This window comes from Erithacus rubecula, assembly GCF_903797595.1.
Source record: "Erithacus rubecula genome assembly, chromosome: 2".
Classification (NCBI taxonomy): Eukaryota; Metazoa; Chordata; class Aves; order Passeriformes; family Muscicapidae; genus Erithacus; species Erithacus rubecula.
Window position 1 is genome coordinate 86,255,584 of NC_136685.1, and position 19,521 is coordinate 86,275,104.

Below are 19,521 nucleotides of genomic sequence, written 5' to 3' on the forward strand. Positions count from 1 at the left end.
TTAGAATACATAGCTCCTGAACTGTTGCACAGTTAACAAATGAGAACCATTTGTCTGCATAAGAAATAATAAGGAATGTAGTTTACATCAAGATTTATGTTCCAAAAGAAAACCACTATAAATATTACTTTTCCATAATAGTTTCTGGAACTTAAAAGAGCTATTTCAGCCATGATGCAACTTACAACCTTATGTCATGATTGCAGTGAACATTTTCTCACTCAGGAATCTCAAAATTAAGCATGCAGATATAATACACCTATTAAAATGTCAGTTCTTTAGAAAAACAATAGCCTTCCCTTCCCATCTTCATTCAATTACCTGTTCCATGTCAAATATGTGAAAATGAAGGAAAGACAGCTCAGCTCACTGCCAAACCTCCTCCCACTGTCCTGCACTCTATCTTGGAAGGACTTCTACATTTACCATACAGTACCTTTTTTCCCCCTCTCACAAAGATTATTGATAAACTTCTGCAAAGAAAATAAAAAAATCTAAGTGCTCAGAGTCAAGCAGAATGAGATTAATGTGAAAATGTTTCAATCTACTTCAGTCTTAAATAATGGAATTCCTTTGGTTCAAATCTTAACTTTTTCATGAAGCCCAACTTGAATATGGTACAACAGAGGAAATATTTTTACCTGAAAAAGGCTCTCCATAAAATGTGAAAAAAAATTGCAGCAAATTACAAGCAATTCCGGCAATCAGTGTTAGAATCCATTTAATTTCGTTACTCTGCATTAGAATTAGCAAATTAAAGGTTTACTGCCCTATAGTCTGATACTTCACTACCAAAATGACTGTAGTTAGAACATATTGGAAAACATTTCTTTTACTTTTCAGAACTGCCAAAATATCTAATATGTCAAAACAACTCCCTGTAGTGCATTTTAAAATCTATCTGAAAACAAATTTCTCTCTGCTAACCAGAGTAGGAAACCCCAGCTTTCCAAAAACACCCAGGGGAGCCAGCCATGTAGCTGCTAATGAATTTCACTGGAAGTTATGGAAACACACTGCAAAATTCCTGGACCTTTTTCAGGTGCTGGTAAGATCCTTGTAAAAATCCTTATTGGAACGTCTCAGCGTGAGATGTCCTACCTGATATCAAACCACTAAACAGATTAAATTCTGTCACCATCTTTCCAAACAATAGCATTGAACAAGAAACTATATTGACTTTCAACCAGATAAAACATAGGTATGTTAATCACATATTAGCTACACAGATTTCTTCCCTAGCTAAACCTTCCAAACCTCCAGAAAGCAGCTATGCTCAACCATGGCAAAACATAGCTAAAAGAAAAAGCACAACTTTCATACTTACAAAGTCTTGTCGAATGTCATTGAAGTCTTTGCCATACTTTTCCAAAGCCTCTTCAAATAAACTAGCTTCTGATGCTGACCACTCTTCCATTTCATCTCTACACAAGACAGGCCCTCCCAGAGGCACCAGAACACTGATGGCACTGCTCAGATCATAGTTGTGTTTATGCAGTGTGTCCATTGCATGAAACTGGCAGGGACAAGGAGGGAATAAAGATGAGTTTACATAGACAGTAGTCAGTAATGCAAATTCAATTTGTTATTCTCTATAAACCAAGCAAGGAGACTCAATTAATGCTAAATTTGGAATCTTGATATCATAGTTTTCTGCTGCAGAATATGAGCAAAATAAATGTTTTATTACTTAATCTGGGAAAGGAAATACCTTGATAAAATGTTTACCAAAAATGGCATTAGTTTATTAGTTCCTGCAAATTGCTAGTAAACATTTTTTAACAAATCTCTCATTGGTAGAAACTGGTTCCAAGAAAGCCAATAAAGACAGTGGCATATATTGACTGTGGGGCCATCTTCAATTAACAGAAGCTCTAAATAATAACTAAACAGCTGCTCAGACATCTATGAGCTCAATATTCTCATTGCTGGTAAAAGAAGACGTTTTCATTATCATCATACTGAAAGATCAGCAAGATTTTCATCCCTTGCTAAACACTGTTGTCACAGACCAGTAAATAAGGTTTCTTTGGTTGATTCCCTTTCTGTTATAAAAGAGAAAAACAGAAAACAAACAAATTAAAGCAATCTCCCCACTGTAGGTAACACTGAACGCTCCCATTGCTAACCAATAATGGGGAATATAAAAAGTAAACAAATTTTGGGAAAATGAGCAACACACAAGAAGCATTTCTGACTCAGTGTCCCAAAAGACCCCATCAGCACAATCCAAGCTGTGCTGAAGGAGGTATCAGAGCTAAAAGTGAAATAATGCCTGTGACTGTATCAGTCTCCTTCCAGTGTGTCCCAGCACAGTGCTGAGCTCCAAGGGGCACGTGCAGACTCACACAGCCACAAACCCAGCTATGAGAAAGCTTCCAAGGAAGGAACACTCCTGCATTGTGTGTCAGTACAGCAGTTCCAGCTGAGCTTCTGCATATAAACCTACTGCAAATAACAGAATTTTCTGATCTTTTGCCATCTTCTATGAATGACTATTGTCTTACTCCAGTGTTTACTGTAAGTCTTTGAGTGCTATCAAGCACAAGAGTCTGAAACTATATTGTCTGCAAGAAGCAATGTCACTATTATCCTGCAATGTATCGTTTTACTTATGGTTGAATCAAATTCACTAGCCTGGAGAAAAGCCATTGTTGAAATCAAGGATTCTAATATGAAAAATGTAACATAATGCCTAAAATCCATCAGCTTCATATTAGAGAATGTACATTGAAATCACTGATTTATTGTTTACCATTTAGGCAATGAGCAAACCAGGTCTAAAGATTGAGCCCTTACAGATGTATTAGAGATTTAAATCTTTGTTTGCATTGCAGCACTCACAGAAAAGCAGTACTCACGCAGCATCTTCCAAGCAGCTGCTGAATCCAGATCTATTCACTGATAGCAACTTTCATAAAAACGACAAGAGAAGTGAATAAATCGGAATCTTGCCATTGGCTTTATGTTCGTTTTTCCTCTATAATAAATATCTGACTAATTTTTTTTTTTTTTATATTTCTAAGGAAAAGATTCATACTGAACTCTGTGGGTAAGTTTTCACTGAGCTGTCCTGTGACAAAAGACCATTGACAAGCTCATTGATAACAACATTGATAACTTCTACAGGTTTTGTTAGCCATGCAGGTAAGAGGCAACTTCAAGTCCAAATATGAGCAGGCAGAGGAAGAAACTTCCCACCAAAAGCTAAGGAAGGGCTGCATGGAGCTGGAAGGAAGGGGCATGAGAGGGCATCCTGCAACCAGCCATACAACACAGCTCCCAAAGCAGCTGCAATTTCAGACTGAACTACCTCCAACAAAGCACTCAAACTGGAAACTGAGTGTGCATTCTCCAACTCAATCATATTTTTAGTGTATTTATCTTAGGAGCCACATATATGGAAATCTAATAAAAATCATTAAAAAGGCACCATCCAAAATGCAAAGAAAACAACTGCTCATACTTTTCATTTTGAAGAGACATCCACCACAAGGAGCAAGTGATGCTATCAACATGCTTTGGTTTAAATGCTCTCATGGTCACTATATGCATTATGAAATATTTAGGAATCTGAAACAGAAAGTCTTCCCAATCTCTTTCTCCTTTTAGAGATCAATTATCATTATAAAAATAAAACAATGCCTTTGAGGAGGCCAGAAATGCATGTTTTAGTTGGTTGTCTCACAAGTCTTCACCACTGTAAGAGAAACACATTATCATCTAAGAAAGTAAACACACATTGTTTCAGTAGGGTTTTCTAAAAGCAGGGGGTTTCCTATCTTGTCTCATTACCTTCCTTATGTTTTCAAAAAAAAGGAGGCTGAAAATAGCTTCTCAGTTGTTATTCATTTGCAAGAAATGTGTACATCAACCCTGAATTTATCTATGTTCATAATCTAGGCCTTTTTTTTTTTTAAATATAATTCTGTTTACAGTTACCTCTGATTAAAACTAATTAGGATTAAAACTTAATTAGGAACACTAGAAAGCCACAGATATGGAATGCAGAAATCCTATTAATAGCACCTCAGGTACAAGGGTTATCTGCCTTGCATTAACAAGATAGATGGTATAATTTTCTTAGTGTTATGCACCTATATCCAAAGTATAAATGAGATACACAGCAAGTTCTGCAAATGTCTCTCCTAACTTTAACTGCTGCTGAAAATATGTTCCCAATTAACATGGAAATGTCTGAAAAAGTAACTATTATGATGACAAATATGTCTTTTCTTAACTTAGAAGGAAGTACATTGCCAAAAAGCAAAAAAGTAGGGTTTTAAAAAGCTGAGGAGGTAGGAAAATGAGAAGAGACAGACACAATAATTAAGCCTAGGGTGGCTCCTCTGATGCCTCATTATAAGATATGCCTTTCATTAAGTGTAATGGAACTTAATGGATCATTTGCAATGGAGAAACATTAACATGGCACTCAAACAAAGTATCCCTTTATTAGCAGCATTGCACACGTACTTTCAAATGAAAAATTGCCATAAGGATAAATCTACTCTATTAATCACTGAATACAGGATGCAAATAAAGAAGGGATATGCAATGTGTGAAATGTATTAGAAATTCTTAATCCAACAAAATATTAATAACATGAAAAATGTTAAAGAACTATTTTGATGAACAAAATTAAGTATTTAATGTGAACAGAACTGTGTTTGAAAAAGTCATCTTAGCAACTGCAAAGCAGAAAATTCATTTTGAGTATTGCTGGAAACATTACATTTTGCCCCTACCTTTACAAAACTATCATAGTGCAAACTAAATCAGTTTCCTGTTCAATAGCCTTTGAGTTAAATATTTTTTGCATCATAATAAAATGTTTATTTTATGTGGAATACAAGAATTGTCCCACTGAATCAGAGCAATCACTCATCTAATTAAGCATTGAGTCTCTTAGAGTAGCACCAAGGAATATTAGCTAAAATATTCAGATAAGTCTAATCAAGGTCTGAGGTCAATTCCCATTTCATTTACCAGCAGCTACAAAGCTTCAGTATGAGGACATTAGAAGGTACAGCTTTCTCTACTCTCTTCAGAACTAATTTTTGACTAATTATGGCTACATAATTTTTCTAATCTTTTTTTTTTTTAACCTGCTGGTACTGTCCATTCCCACAAAATTTTGTGCAACTGAATTCTAGGGGCTCTCTATTCACTTTATAAGGCAGTGCCTTAACTATTTTAAATTAAGCTGTTAGTTTTACTGAGTTTCCTCTAATTTTAATACTCCAGTATCTGGTAAAGAGCAGGTCTTCTTTAGCCTAAACTATGTGATAGTGTTTAGGCACAAAAATACCTAAAATAATGTAACAGCTGATGTCTTTGGAAATCTAAGTCAAACTTGGTTCTCTGAAACAGTAATATTTTTGGTTTCACATAGTGTTCCTGACATACTTTATTCACTGTAGCACACCTTCTCACTCAGTATTATCTCACTAGTATGATTATAAAGAAACAAACCTGTAATCAATATATTTCTCCCTTTCTCTAAAATATGCAGGTGCTTACATTAACAGTGAACAGCATACTAAGGAAATATAGTAGGAATATGCTAATAAAAATATTCTTTAAAAATATGCTTACAAAGTGAGATTGCTTATGCTTTAGAAAATATTATGACATATACATTCAGTAAGTACAAAGTATTATCCACATAATTTTCAGCCAGCTTTATTACCACCTACTTCAACTGACATTGCCCTGAATGAACCCTATACAATAAAATACCCATTCTGCCGTGGGGATCCACAGCTGTAGCCAAGTGCTTTAGTGTGATTACAAGGGCAGCACTGAGAAGCTTAAAGAAAACACACAGGATTTTCTAACACACACACACACCTGGCATGCAGGTATCTAAAAGGACAACAGGCAGAAACTGGGGACTTGGGAGTACCAGATACTGCTGAATTCATAGATATAGACGCTGTAGGATGCTTAAGAAGCCACCTACCAGTGTGATGTCTCGGGAAGCAGCAGCTGCACTCATGTGTAAACTGGGTTGCCTGACAGAACTACTGCAGTCCAAGGCTCGAGCAAACGTGCCAACCGCACTGCAACAGAGCAGCAGGAGCAACAGTGAACACACACAAAGATGTCACCTCTCATATCAGACTGTGTCATGTCCATAAAAGTGTCCTTTTACACATGGAAGTCACATACTGTCACTGTTAAGATTTCAGAACTTTGCTAACAATGAACAACTTGTTAAAGACAAATCACCAAACTGCAGCAAAAACTCTGACCTGCCCCCCAGAAGTAATGACATACATGTAAGGACAGCAGCTCAGAAACAAAAGATACTCAGAGAATTCTCATGTACCAACCTCTTAATATATAAATTTTTCAAATAATTATGAAGTCAAAGATTCTCCACAGCTTGGGGTTTACAGTTGGGACTATTATTTCTAAAATTAAAATGCTATAATAGTGCTTAAAAATGTAATTCAAATTAAAAAGGGGGTTCACCATGTCCCCATGAGGAAATTAAAAACATTTTATTCACTTCAGTAGTACATGTCTACTACTTCCATTAGTGAGGCAAAAAAAGCACATTAGCATAGTCTACAGTACCCCTAAAATCCTGGTGTTGTCACAGGTTTTAAGAAATAATGAAATAAATGGATCACTCAAACTACTTAATTAAAGCATTCCATTACAGAAATTGACATATTATTTCCAAAACTTCACTTTTTTTCCACTTTTGTTCATGAATTGTACATGGCATCTATCATACTTAGATTGTTCTAAACTGTAAAAATTTCTTGGAGACCATTTTCTTGGAAGGACATCCACATATTATGCACAATGAAGGAAAAGGTGCATAGAGAATTTGATTTGGCCCAGCATATCATACAGGAAATGAGGAAAGATGCAGTGACACAAAAGATTATCAATAAACAGATCAGAAGTTTCTCCAGTACCTGCATTTATACAATGACTCTTGAGGGGCATTGTGGCACACTGCTATCAGAAAAGAAACCCATTTGATGCAGTTAGAACACAATCTCTCCTAAATTCAAAGACCCAATCTGGTAACAGATGCAACCCAGTGCAATCCTCTGGCATAGAGACTTAAGCCTCACTCAGCAATTCCACCCCACACAAATTACAAGTGCAGAATTATACCAATGGTGAACACCACTGACAGATAAACACACATTGCTGTATCCTGTAAATCTGATATTCAACAGTAAAATAATGTGCACCAAGACTTAAACTCGTTGAAATTATAAATGATTGTTGAGAAATCGATAATAAAGTACATTACTGCAATTTTATCTTGAATCTAAAAAAATTTATTACTGAATGCACATTTCAGTACTTGCTGCCACAGTCTTACAAGTTAAGATTCAACAGCAGTGATTCAGACCTCGGGTATTAACTGTTTTTCTAAAGGCTGTGAAATAAATACATTATATTCAAATATTTTTCCACAACCTTTGCTCCCTCTTTGTGGAGATGGCAAACATGAAACAAGAACACACATACTTTTTTTTTTTTTTTGTTTAATCTTGGCAGTACATAAAACAGCATTTGTCCACAAATCACTCCCAAGAATAAGGCTCTATTATGAACACATTTCCTGTCAACCCCTTTCACCATGTTGGCATTGACAAGGGCTGTAGCTAAGCAGCCTTTCCTGTGATGCTTTTGTCCCTACAAACCAGTGAATGTGGCATGACTGCATTTCCCTTCTGCTGCTACCTGCTAGCTTCTTCTCTTCCTTTTGCATAATTAAAATTATTTTCTTTTGACCACATTTCTAAAATAAAGTCTGAGTATGCTATGAACACTACAAAGAACATTCTCACAGTCACTCTCTGTCAGATCAAACTTTTGAGACTGACTTCAGAGCCCAAGAGGATTTTGTTGCTGAGAAAGTGAAGTCACAATTAAGAGCCAATATAAAGGTAGATTTCTTCTGAATAAGTGATGGAGAGGTAAGAAGTGATGCACCAGTGGACATTGCTTCTACTGCTGTGCTGAGTATGAGAAGATTACAAAGGTCAGAAGAATGCTGTGTGGGATTTTGGAGTACGTGAGTGCAAAACAAATCAATAAAAAACAAAACACACCAAGACAAAAAATAATAAAAACAACAGACTAAAAGATAATAAGAAAAACAGCATCAACTAATGGAACAAATTATAATAACAGTTAGCACAAAACAAGTAATACATAATAAAATGCAGGCAGTGTACCATTTGGGGTGTCAGTGGTGACAGGACAGGGAGCAGGGATGGTGCAGGACACAAACTGGGGGGTCTGGAGGTGTGAGGTGTGTGCATGTCTGTGGCTCTCTTGAAATCAAACTAACTTCCAGTTCTCCTTTCCATAGAAACTTGTGAAAAACAGTGAATTTCCAATTAAATGTAGAAATTCTAGAACATTTGGATTTTAAATAGTAATTAGATTCAAAACTTAATAGTGATATACAGTGTTTTGTATAATCTAGTGACATAATTCACATCCAAATTCGATATGAATTTTAAAAAACACTAAAACATCTTCATTTTTATGTTTTTTCAATTAAAACTACAGATATGAGGTACATATTGAATGCAAATATCAAAGTGTATCTTTGTCATTTTTCCTTGCATTATTTTTTTCTAATTCTTCCATTCAAGAATTGTTTCAGAAAAGGAACAAAATAACTAACCAATGCCATTTCCAGAAGACACAGTATTGCCTTCACCTACCTAAAATAAAACTATTAAAAAAATAAAATATTAAGCCAACACAAGCTAAACAGCCACACCCTAACCACTCATTTTTCTTAACAAACTTTCAATATTAATGTCTTGTTCAGCTTGCAGAATTCAAAGAATAATTGTACATAGTTAACTGAAATTATATTTAATTTAATAGTAACAATAATAAACTGACAACCCAAAAATCTGTGCTCAGCAAGCTACTTATGAATTATTCAATGTGTAATTAAAATATTTAGAATTCAAACAAACCAACACTCCCCGTATTTTCCAAAATAAGCTAAAGCCAAAAGTTACACAGACAGTGAATTATACAGGTGGCAGAGATGGACAAGAAAACAATTGGCATTATCAGCAAGGAGATCACTCTCTGCACAGCCTGCAGCAGCAAGCAGCTATAAGAGCTTTAAGGGTTAAATCAAATGATCCAATGTTACCTTAATTAGGTTTTCCTTGGTTAAATTATCTTAAAGAGCAGAACCAAGAAGGTTTATAACAGATTGCAGCTGACAACCATACAAAGAAAACAAATGGATATAGTCCAGTGCCAACATCTAAGATTATGGAATAAATAAACGTTCAGCAAAACTCAACAGGATCCAAAAAAAAAAGTCCAAAAAACTTGAGAGATCACTGCAGTTGCTATGCCCATGTGCCCTGCATTTAGGCAAAATTTCAGATTAGATTTTGAACACAGAAAACACATTGCTCCAAATTTCTTTTAAGGTCAAGTCTAAGACATTAAAGGAAATAATTGTTCAAATTTTTGTGTAAAATTAATACTAGTGGTAGCCAAAAAAATTAAGAAGTAGCAAACACAAGAGACTGTCCTAACAAGCTTCCAAAGATTTGGTGGCTCAGCAGTTCTAGTTCTGGAAAGGGCTGTAATAACAAAGAAAATCCTTACCAAAATCCCTTACCAAAGAAAATCTGGAACCACTGCAATTATACATCAGCATAAAAATAGCCTCTCCTTCTCTCAGCAGCAACAGTGGTCTGGCATCAAATCAGATCCAGAAAGTTCTGTATGCAGGCAAGTAACTCTCAATTTTCTTCTATCTTATTCTAGAAAATCCAGCCGTGACACATATGCTTCTCAATCTGAGAATGTTTATTTCAAAACTGTTCACTTTTCTTTTTTTCCACACTGCTTGTCTGTTTCAGTGATACCAGACAAGTAGTGGGTATACTCTGGACAAAGGTGTTGAAGTGAATCACATCTGTGCATAAATGAATCTGCAAATCCACAGTTCTCTGCAGATACTTGCAAACTAATGAGTGAGACCTATCTTCACCTCTGAGCTAATGTCTTTGAGGAAAACAATTAAGTGGTCTTCGGTGGTTTTCTACATATTAGGAAAAGAAACCTTTTGTTTTCCTTCTCTTTACCCCAGTGCTCCTCTCCACACTAAATTGGAAATAGTTCTAAGAGATAACCTCTTCAACTGCTCTGAACTTAACAAACAACAAAATAATATTTGATTACTCTTTAAGAAAATACTTACCATGATACTTAAATTATTGGAAAGAAGAAAAAAATAACCCATCTTCAGTGAAGACACATGCATTCATTTAAAACTGAAAATTTTTACTACTCAATTTTGTAAAATCTGACCTCCATGTAGAATATATTCAAATAAAATTATGCTGCTACAAAAGACACTTCCTTTCCATTTCTAAGCAACTGCCTGTACAGTGCTATGCTTCATTATTATCACTTCAGGTATTTACAGCACAAAGGGAGATGGCATGGTAAACATGAAAAGTCACCTGCCACTATTCTTTTGCTGAAAGACTCTCAGAGTAAGCGTGGTATGATACATAAATGTTTGATACAATCAACCTTCACTTTCATAGCTATATGAATAGAAATGAAGCATATGTGAAATCTTTCTTATTCAACAGAAATAGAATCTGATAGATAAAAGCAGTTTAATTCACAGGATGTTATTTAAGGCATCATCTGCAAACCATCCTGCAATTTCACAGTCACAGAGGAGGAGATGCACAGCCCCCTAAAATCAGGTCCATGAAAACTCTGGTACAGAAATTTCTTCTTTGTACTGCAAAAGATCAAAGTTCATTAAAAAGATACAGAAAGAAATCCAAGTCTGAATTAGTTCTTTTCAAATGAATTTGGGTCAAAAAGTACAGTCACATAACATGCACAAAGGAATAAACATATACAAGCTAGGCATGATAGACAGGCAGAAACAGAGAATTTTTGATATGCCTGGTAAACTTTATGTGAACATATTTTTCCTTTTTACTGCCAAGCCATCTGCCTACCATTAGATGCTGTAATTCACCTTCCTAGCAAACATCCAGTTTTGTGAGTGCAGCATTGGCATCGAGATATTTCAGCATTTTTGCTGCATAATTTTATGTTGCAATTCTGCCATTAAATTTAATTACCTCTTTAATGAACTTCAATTCCTTTTACTTCTCAGCACCTCCAGAGAATCCAGAAGCATTGTAACACTAAAGACTGCAAACCAATGTTTTTTATGTATTTATTTTCATTTATGAGCTTTGGGAATCTGGTCTACTGCCATTGACTACTATTAATTACTTCACAAGAACAGAGCACTACTTTTTGATCACACCTGTAAATGTTTTTACTTAGGGGTCTCAGTTAATGAGTGCATTATTTTCCTCTGTATAATGAAAGACACCTTACCAGTTGAAGCTGCATTGTGTTCCCTTCCCCACTGTAAGATAAATTAATGTAACAATCATAGAACATCTCTAAATACACCAACATACTGTGAACATTTATAACAGTAATCAACAGAAAATAAGAATAATCACTGTCCTAGAGCAAATGGAAAAGTAGGAACAACACAGGAAGGATCACACTCTAATTTAACATGACTAACAAGTAATTTTCCATTATTCTATGATTTAAAAAAAAAAAAAAAAAAAAAAAAAAAAAGCAGGCATTCAAACGAAGAGAAATACGTCAGATAGAAGTATGCAATGCCATTTTAATGCCATAGAAATCAAAGCACAAAATTTTAAGGTAGAGATGCAATGCTTCAAGGCTATTTTAATTAGATTTCAAAACTCTGGTTTAGTTGGAAATAAGCTGGGACCACATATGTCTGCTAAATAGCTTCATTTAGAAATATATTCCTTCTAGAAGACTATGTTGGTAATGTAGTTAGATGAAGCAGAATAAAAGAACTATGTTCTTAATGGTTTCACTGAATCATAAAGCACATAAAGGGAATTAGAATGTACCAAAAATGTATCATGCAATGAATTGTAGACCAAATTAACAGATGGAAAAAAATAAAGAAAATCTTAAAAAATAAAATAAAATAAAATAAAAAAATTTTAAAAAAAAAGGGTCATTTCTTCAGCTCCCAGACAGAGCCCACACCACCTATTGCATTTGAGACTGGGCAGGATATTTTTTGACTCTGAAAAACTGAAAACAGACAGGACTGTTTTGTTATACAGACACTAGGAATGCTTTTATTTCCTAACACTGTGCAACTTGGGACAGTTTTAGAAAAAGAATACAAGATCTGGCAACGAAATTAAGTACTCCTCATATATTAGGAATGATAAGGGACTGATGACTGGAGGAAACAGTGTGTGTCTTTATCAGCTCAAATCAGGAACCAAGTTTTAAAACCCCTGTCCCCAAGTGTTTTTATCTACTGCATTTTAAACAGCAAAAAGTATCTCATAGTTCCACACACTCATCACATACTCATAGATTTTTTAGTCCACAAGGCAAATTACTGATTAGAGTTATGACTAAAAATAAATCTGTTCAAAACGTGCAGTGTGGACATTAGGCACTCAGCACTAAATGTTTCAATTCTACAAATCCATTTCTACTACACTGAACTATTTGCTAGTGTGCACAGATGTATTGTAGCTGCTCAAACTGTCCTTTGAATCAGGCAGACACAGAAGAAACATGGCCAATGTATAGGACAGAAGGAAAACTGGTTGATGCAGTTGTATCTTATTTGAATGCTGTAGAAAATGCTGTCAGACTTTTCATTGCCACAGCACAGGCATTACTCAAAAGACAACCCAAACCCAGAATACACCAGTCTGATGCCTCAAGCTCCTCCTAACAGATGCTTTTGCTAGTTCAAGCAAGAGCCCTTATCCAAATTATGCTTCAGTAGCAGCAAAAAAGTATTTTCAAGATCTGTGTGCCAGGCCCCCCTACCTGGGGAAGCCAAGTTCATTGATCCTTCCACTTTTTTCCAAATCTCCACCATTTTTCTTTTAGCACAGTTAACTCTACTTTCTGCACAGGATAGGCATATTTCTCTATCCTTCTACCCTGGAAATTATTGAATAGTAAGGCTTAGTGAGAGGTCCAGACTGACCAGCACATAAACCAAAGAAAAAGGCTTCTTATTCCTGAGACAGCAAATAAACCTTGTAGACTGGGAAAGCCAAGTGTCCAAGGTAAAAATAGAAATATACTTGTAAATGGGCAGCACAAATAAAAAGACTATTTAAACACATAAAAACATGTTGTTTCTAAAAAATACCAACAAAGCAGCCTGTGTGATTGAAAAACCTAAGCATTTAAGGACAAAAGCAACTCTCCTTTCAACCAGATGAGACTGGAAAAAAATGAGAAGAAATACTCAATTACTTCAACACAGCATCTAAAAAGGATCACTTGAAAATGCTTTCAAAATGTCAAACACAATAGCAGACCCATACTTAACAAAAATCACAACTGAGAAAGTGTTTAAGAAAAAATTCTTCTCATCATATTTTCAAATTTGCAGAACTAAACATAACCAGACAAAGATCACTCCAACTGGAAATCCAGCAGGCACAGCCAGTGCCTAGTGAACCTCAGGCTGCAGCAGAGCTGTCTGTATCACTGCTCACCACATCATAACACCAGCTCTCCATTGTCACTCAAGCAGCTTTTAATGGTCCTCTATAATGGCCCAGTATAAATCCTGCAACCACAGAACACACTGAATTGAAAGCTGCCACCAAATCATCACAGAACTTTTTTTCCAGAAATTCATACAAATCTGTCTCATAAGCCACTTGATGCATCCTGGGAATACAGGAAACATTTCTGTCAGTTGAAAAGCAACTGCCAAAGATGAATGGAGCTCTATGCAAGTACATCCACAAAGCTGCACCTGAGTAACACCTGATTACAAATGGCCATCCAAGTACCACAAGATCTTGGATAGTTACAATTAATCAGCCATAACCCACTATAAGAGAAACCATCTTTACAGAAATATATCGACTTTGGAAAAAATGCAGTCTTGGCCAGGGCACAGCATTGCAAAGGATGTCTTAAATAACAGGAAGAGAGAAGGATATTCTTCTTTACTTATTTAATTATTCTCTGTTACTTCCCAGCAGGCTGCTTACTGCTACACTCCTCTGGGAACATTTTTGGCCCCACAGAATACTATTTCAGCTCCCCAGAGTGGCTGAGAAATAGCAAGTAGTGGAATTTTAAAGCAATAAATGAACTCTTCCAAATTCAGAGTCTTCACACAGGTATGTCTTTAGGGCACACCATAATAACCTGACCATACATCTCCAGATATTATATTGCTGGTGAAAAAGTAGTTCGGATTCCTGGCTTCTATGGAACATCTACCAGACTCTGTGACTTTCTGAACCCCTTTTAACACCTTTACCCCTCCTCCACCTTGCTTGAAAATTCAACAAGGGCAGGTTAAAAACAAAAAAAAAAATGTTTTAGCACTGTATAGAAAGGATACAACATTCCAAATGGGAGAGTAAGGAAAAAACCAAGTGGATCAGCACCTGAACTGTAAATGAGCAAATCAGCATCCCATATCACCATACACATAAGTTGGAAAATATAGAGCAACTTTTTTTCTTTCTTTTTTTCAAACAGGAGAAAGAAAAAAACCCAAAAGCTAGAAACCATGTAAAAGGATTACTTGCCTAAGAAGATTTGAGACTACACTCTGCAAGCAGGTTATAGAAAGTACAGGAGATGGATTTATTCAGGACAAAATCCATATGTGAACTGTGTACCCTGTTATCATTAGAACAGCACTTTTGTAAGTATGAATTAGCTGAAAGGCAAAATCTGCTGTATCCTATGAATGTAGAATTGTTCTTCAGTAAGAAACCTATAAATTTTTTAAAGTTTTTTTTAAAAGTAGAGAAATAATTTCTAAAGGTATTTATTAATTCAAAGCACTTTGATGTTGTCTTCATAAATAGGCATAATCATGTTAATTTATAAAATTGAACTGACTTAATTTTTTTCACTAATGAAATGCATGACTTCAAAACTTCATTTCAATATTCATCCAAAATAGTTGCACTGTATGTTATTCAGCTTACACATGTAAGCATATGTGGCTAGTTCTGCACTCATTTCATTTGTTAACATTTCTTTTATTGCTATCTTCTATTTTTCACAATGAAATTAGAAGTACCATAAAACACAAGACTGAATTATTATTAACACTGAAATCATTTACTCTAAGGGGAAAGCAAAGCAACATCTACATTCAAAGTATCAAATTCTACTATAACCTGAAATACAGGGAGTTTAGCAATATTCCAAAATTCACTTGCTTTTTCACTCTCTTGGTAGCTTCCATAAATATACAAAGGGTCATGGTCTGATTTTCTCTTTTAGCTAACTGTGGGAAAGAGAAGGGCTCACAAAATGGCAAACAGAATGAGTAACATGATATAGGGGAATAAATAGTCAGTAAAAAAAGGAAAAGGATTTTTTTAGGAGAGGATTTTCATCTTACCGTGCTACAACTAAAAACTGGTCAATCTGACGGTCAGTAAGGGGGCTATCTGGATCCCATACTTTTACTTCCAGCTTTGCCTGTTCTCTGTCATCTAATTCTCCTGTCAAAAGGTAAATGGGACAAAACACTTATTACTCACAATGTTTTCCTTCGTGTAGTTCTTGCACTATGTTTAAAAGAGACATTGTACATTTTTAAACATATACACATACACACACGGAGTACTCAACAATCATCAGCAGTTATCCAGTTAAATTCCATAATCAGCATCACCAAAATAAATACCTTCCCTTAACATCAGCATCTCAATTTAAGGAGACATTCTGAGGAGGTTTAATATCAGTGAATCTTAATAAAATGCTGTTATAAAAGTTGAAACCATAGCCTAAGTAACCAGTGGCTTCTTTAAATTGCTTGTCTAGTATATCAAAGTTACTGTTTCACTTAAGCCATATTCAAATCAATTTTACACTTAACCAGCTGTAGCAATTAAATTCTATCCAATTTGCATTCTATGCCCCGAAAAAATGAATCATTATGCAAAAATGCTGTCTACCACATTTAAGCATTTTTTACCTCTTTAGCCACTACATTATCTGTATTAACTTAAATCATATTAGTGAAATTGCTGTATACACTGACTACTTCTATCCCCTTATAAACTAATATAAAAGTCTGTACCACAAGAAAGTTACTATATACTATATCATCAGATCCCAACTTCATTTATGTGAACAGAAAAAATTATGTACATGTACATGGCTGAAACAATGGGGATGGCTTCCAAAACTTATTTTGCCCTTATATTCACTGTTACAAGAGTATGGCATTTGTACTGAATGGAAGAACAACAAAGTGTGAATTTGTTACAAGGATTCACATTCACAAGACTTGATCTTGTCTTGCCTACTACACCAATGACTTCTCCTGTAAAATAAGACACATTTCAGAGGCTGATAGAGGAAGCACCACATATGCTACCAGTACAGGGAAATTTACCTGAGGGATGCAGCCAACACATTTGTGGCCACGAGAGATGGCAACAGTAAAGTCAGCATCATTGCCTTTCCCTGCTGTTTTAGAACAGGAGTGTGTTCTTCCCTCAGTGAACATGTGAAAACCACTTTAGCTGGTTGCCATTACTTGTGTGTGACTTTTACAAAATACTACAAGAATGAAAACCTGTTGTCAGATACAGCCATTGCAGTCCCTTGGAAAAATCTAGGCTGTGTAGGTACCTCTCTGATCACACAGAAGATCACTTTAGTCTGTGCTATTTCCTATGACAATGAAAACAGCCAGTTTAGACACGCACAGTATCATCACAACATAAAATAACCTGTACACTTAAGAGTCTGGAAGCAGACTGCAAACCAAGCACTGGCTCTTCTGAAATCACATCATATATGGTGAGCTCTCTAGCACATTGACTCTGGAAAGAAATTAAAATGTGGTATATATTTATCCCTAGCAAACACACAAGTTAGAACTGCACCAGGCTGTCTGGCTAATGTTTCAGGAACAAATTTCACTGTCACAGTCTCAGAAAAACACAGTACATTAATTTCTTCCAATACACAGGCAGTAAATCATTGGCTGCCTAATAAGACTTCAGTTTCTGTTCAAGCTAACTCACATCCAGTACTGAAGACAAACTGTTAATTTCTGGCATCTTGGAAAGGATTTTGGGTCTATAAACTTATTCTATCGATTGCACACCTGTCAATACATTTCTTCCATCTGTGACAGACACATTGTGGGTGATGTTCTACATTTTATAAATATTCTCTGAGCACTTCATTTCAATCTGTTAATATACAGTTTTTAAATACCTTTAATGGTAGTTAACCAGTTCAGGACATCACAGTCTGGGCAACAAACATTACTCAGGTAGATTACACTTCTCACAAAGAAAAAATATCATACAAACATAGCACAAGTATTCAATCAAAACATGCCACTCATCTGAATCAAGTTTGCAAAAAGAATACAAAAATTGCAATACTGCAGTTCTTACATCAATTAGAGGAAATTAAACAATTGCTACTATAGTGTCATAACTCTTGATAAAAATGAATCTGAAATATTGTCAAGCAGTATTTTGTAAAGGTAGTGGACATAAATTGTATGTAAGCAATGGAATATCTATACCAAAATAATCTCAACACATAGAATAATTACAATATTAAATACCACTGCAACAATGGTAGACAGATGTTTCCAGAAAATAGGTGGAGTCTGCCAAGCTGCATTTCAAAGAGCTACTTAATTCCTGATTTTCCACTTACATGGCAGGATATAATCACTTAAAGAGGGAAAGTAACCTAAACAGACCAAACATGGAGGCAGTCAAGCAGTGCTGTAGAAACCTTAGAAAAGTTCACTTCAGGAATAAGTATTTTGCTAACTGTCTTTGCATGTGCTGAAAGCATCAGTATGGGAGGATCACATAAGATAAACAGGTCTTTCAAAATAATGATTATCAACCCTCTGTGTTTTACTTGAGCTGTCCATCCTTAGCTGATCATGCCTGTACCACATCCTATAGGATTTTTAACACAGCAAACCACTTTAGGATGCAATTTCTCTGTTAGCACATCAACATTTATCTTCTACATTGTTAAATTTGACACAGAAGTGTAAGATATTCAAACTGAGCAGATTATAAAGTTATCATAGTATTAATTCATTATGTTGCAAAACCCAGCTCACAAAGGAATGGGGGAGTTGTACTTTCAGCCATTTTCAGTGCACCTGAGAAGTTCAGTTTTAAAAGTGTCACCTGGCCTTACCACCAGCAGAATACCAATTACAGCTTCTGAGAAGTGCTGGGCAATTTTTTGAATAACTGATATAAAACACCAGTATATCAAATTTATTCTAATCACTGCTTATAATTTTATTATAGCCAGTCTTTTCCTGAAGACTAATTTTATTGGAAAACATTTGTAGATGGTTTACTCTTCATCAATCATTCAACTCCTTATTTCTCATAGCTGTCTTCTAGCAAAAAGTTAAGAACTGTCTTTAAAAAAAAAGTTTAAAATCTTTGCATTTCAGTCAGTAATTTTAGACAAACAAAAGCATGATGTGCTCCTCTAAAAAAATGGAAGACAATATTTACAAGACAAAAGTAAACCAAATGTATTTAAGATGAGGTACAAAAAATTAAAGATTTACTTAGACTTTTAAATTTCATTTCCTGCATATAAATACCCCAAAGATAACTAGTACATCAGATTCAGCATGATTCTATGTTCTTCTTGTATCCAACTAAAAGAAAATAACTTCCAGTATAAATTATAAACTTCTTTAAGTGCCTTAAAATGAAATTCTTTGAATATATAAAAAATAGCAATATAATATACTATTTTGAAACTGAAATGTGAATCGGTAAGTTAGATTTTATTTAGAAAATGCTTGTCAATGAAACAATATAAATTCAACTTTTAATGACAGAGTTGATGAGATATCTGATTTTAAAGACGTTTCTGATGAATAAAGTCTTATTTTTGTATTTTGCACAATTTCCACTATTTTTCAAGAAACCTTTTTATTTTACTTCTCAAAAAGTAATTCAGCTGTCAATGCAATCCAAACACCTGCATTGCTCAGAGTTCTGAATGAATCCAGCTTTCAGGATATGCAAAGCAGAGGTGCCAGCTGCTGGATCCTTAATTCCAAGGCACAGAAAATCTGTAACTCTGGGGTTTTGGTCACAGTAAGGCAGTAGCTCTATCCATGGACAGAACTGCACACCAGACCAAGAGTTTCAATCAAAGGTTCCTCCTAGTAAGCAAATTCACTTATTCATACAACCTCCTGAAATCAGCCAGTTGTGATGTGTGTGTGAATTCCTCAGACTCACCACACACCTAAGCAGATAAAGGTGAAGGCATTTGTAAAGGCTTCTATTCTTAATGCTTAGCACATATATAAGAAGTCAATTCAGTGCCTTCATCTCTGTATTTTAGTTTTGTACTTGTGGAACAGGAATATCTCTTATCTATCATTGCAAGGATGTGGAA

General features: G+C 35.2%; 1 protein-coding gene across 2 annotated transcripts in view; it reads right to left on the reverse strand.

Annotated features, from left to right (window-relative positions):
* MTA3 (metastasis associated 1 family member 3) overlaps positions 1-19,521 on the reverse strand; it is a 134,093-nt gene that overhangs the window by 66,180 nt on the left and 48,392 nt on the right. For both annotated transcript variants that reach the window (XM_079298589.1, XM_079298590.1), the window contains exons 7-9: positions 15,491-15,593; positions 5,966-6,065; positions 1,328-1,516 (exon numbers count right to left, since the gene is read on the reverse strand). In XM_079298589.1, coding sequence (XP_079154715.1) covers positions 1,328-1,516; positions 5,966-6,065; positions 15,491-15,593 — 392 coding nt within the window. The remainder of the gene's footprint in view (positions 1-1,327; positions 1,517-5,965; positions 6,066-15,490; positions 15,594-19,521) is intronic.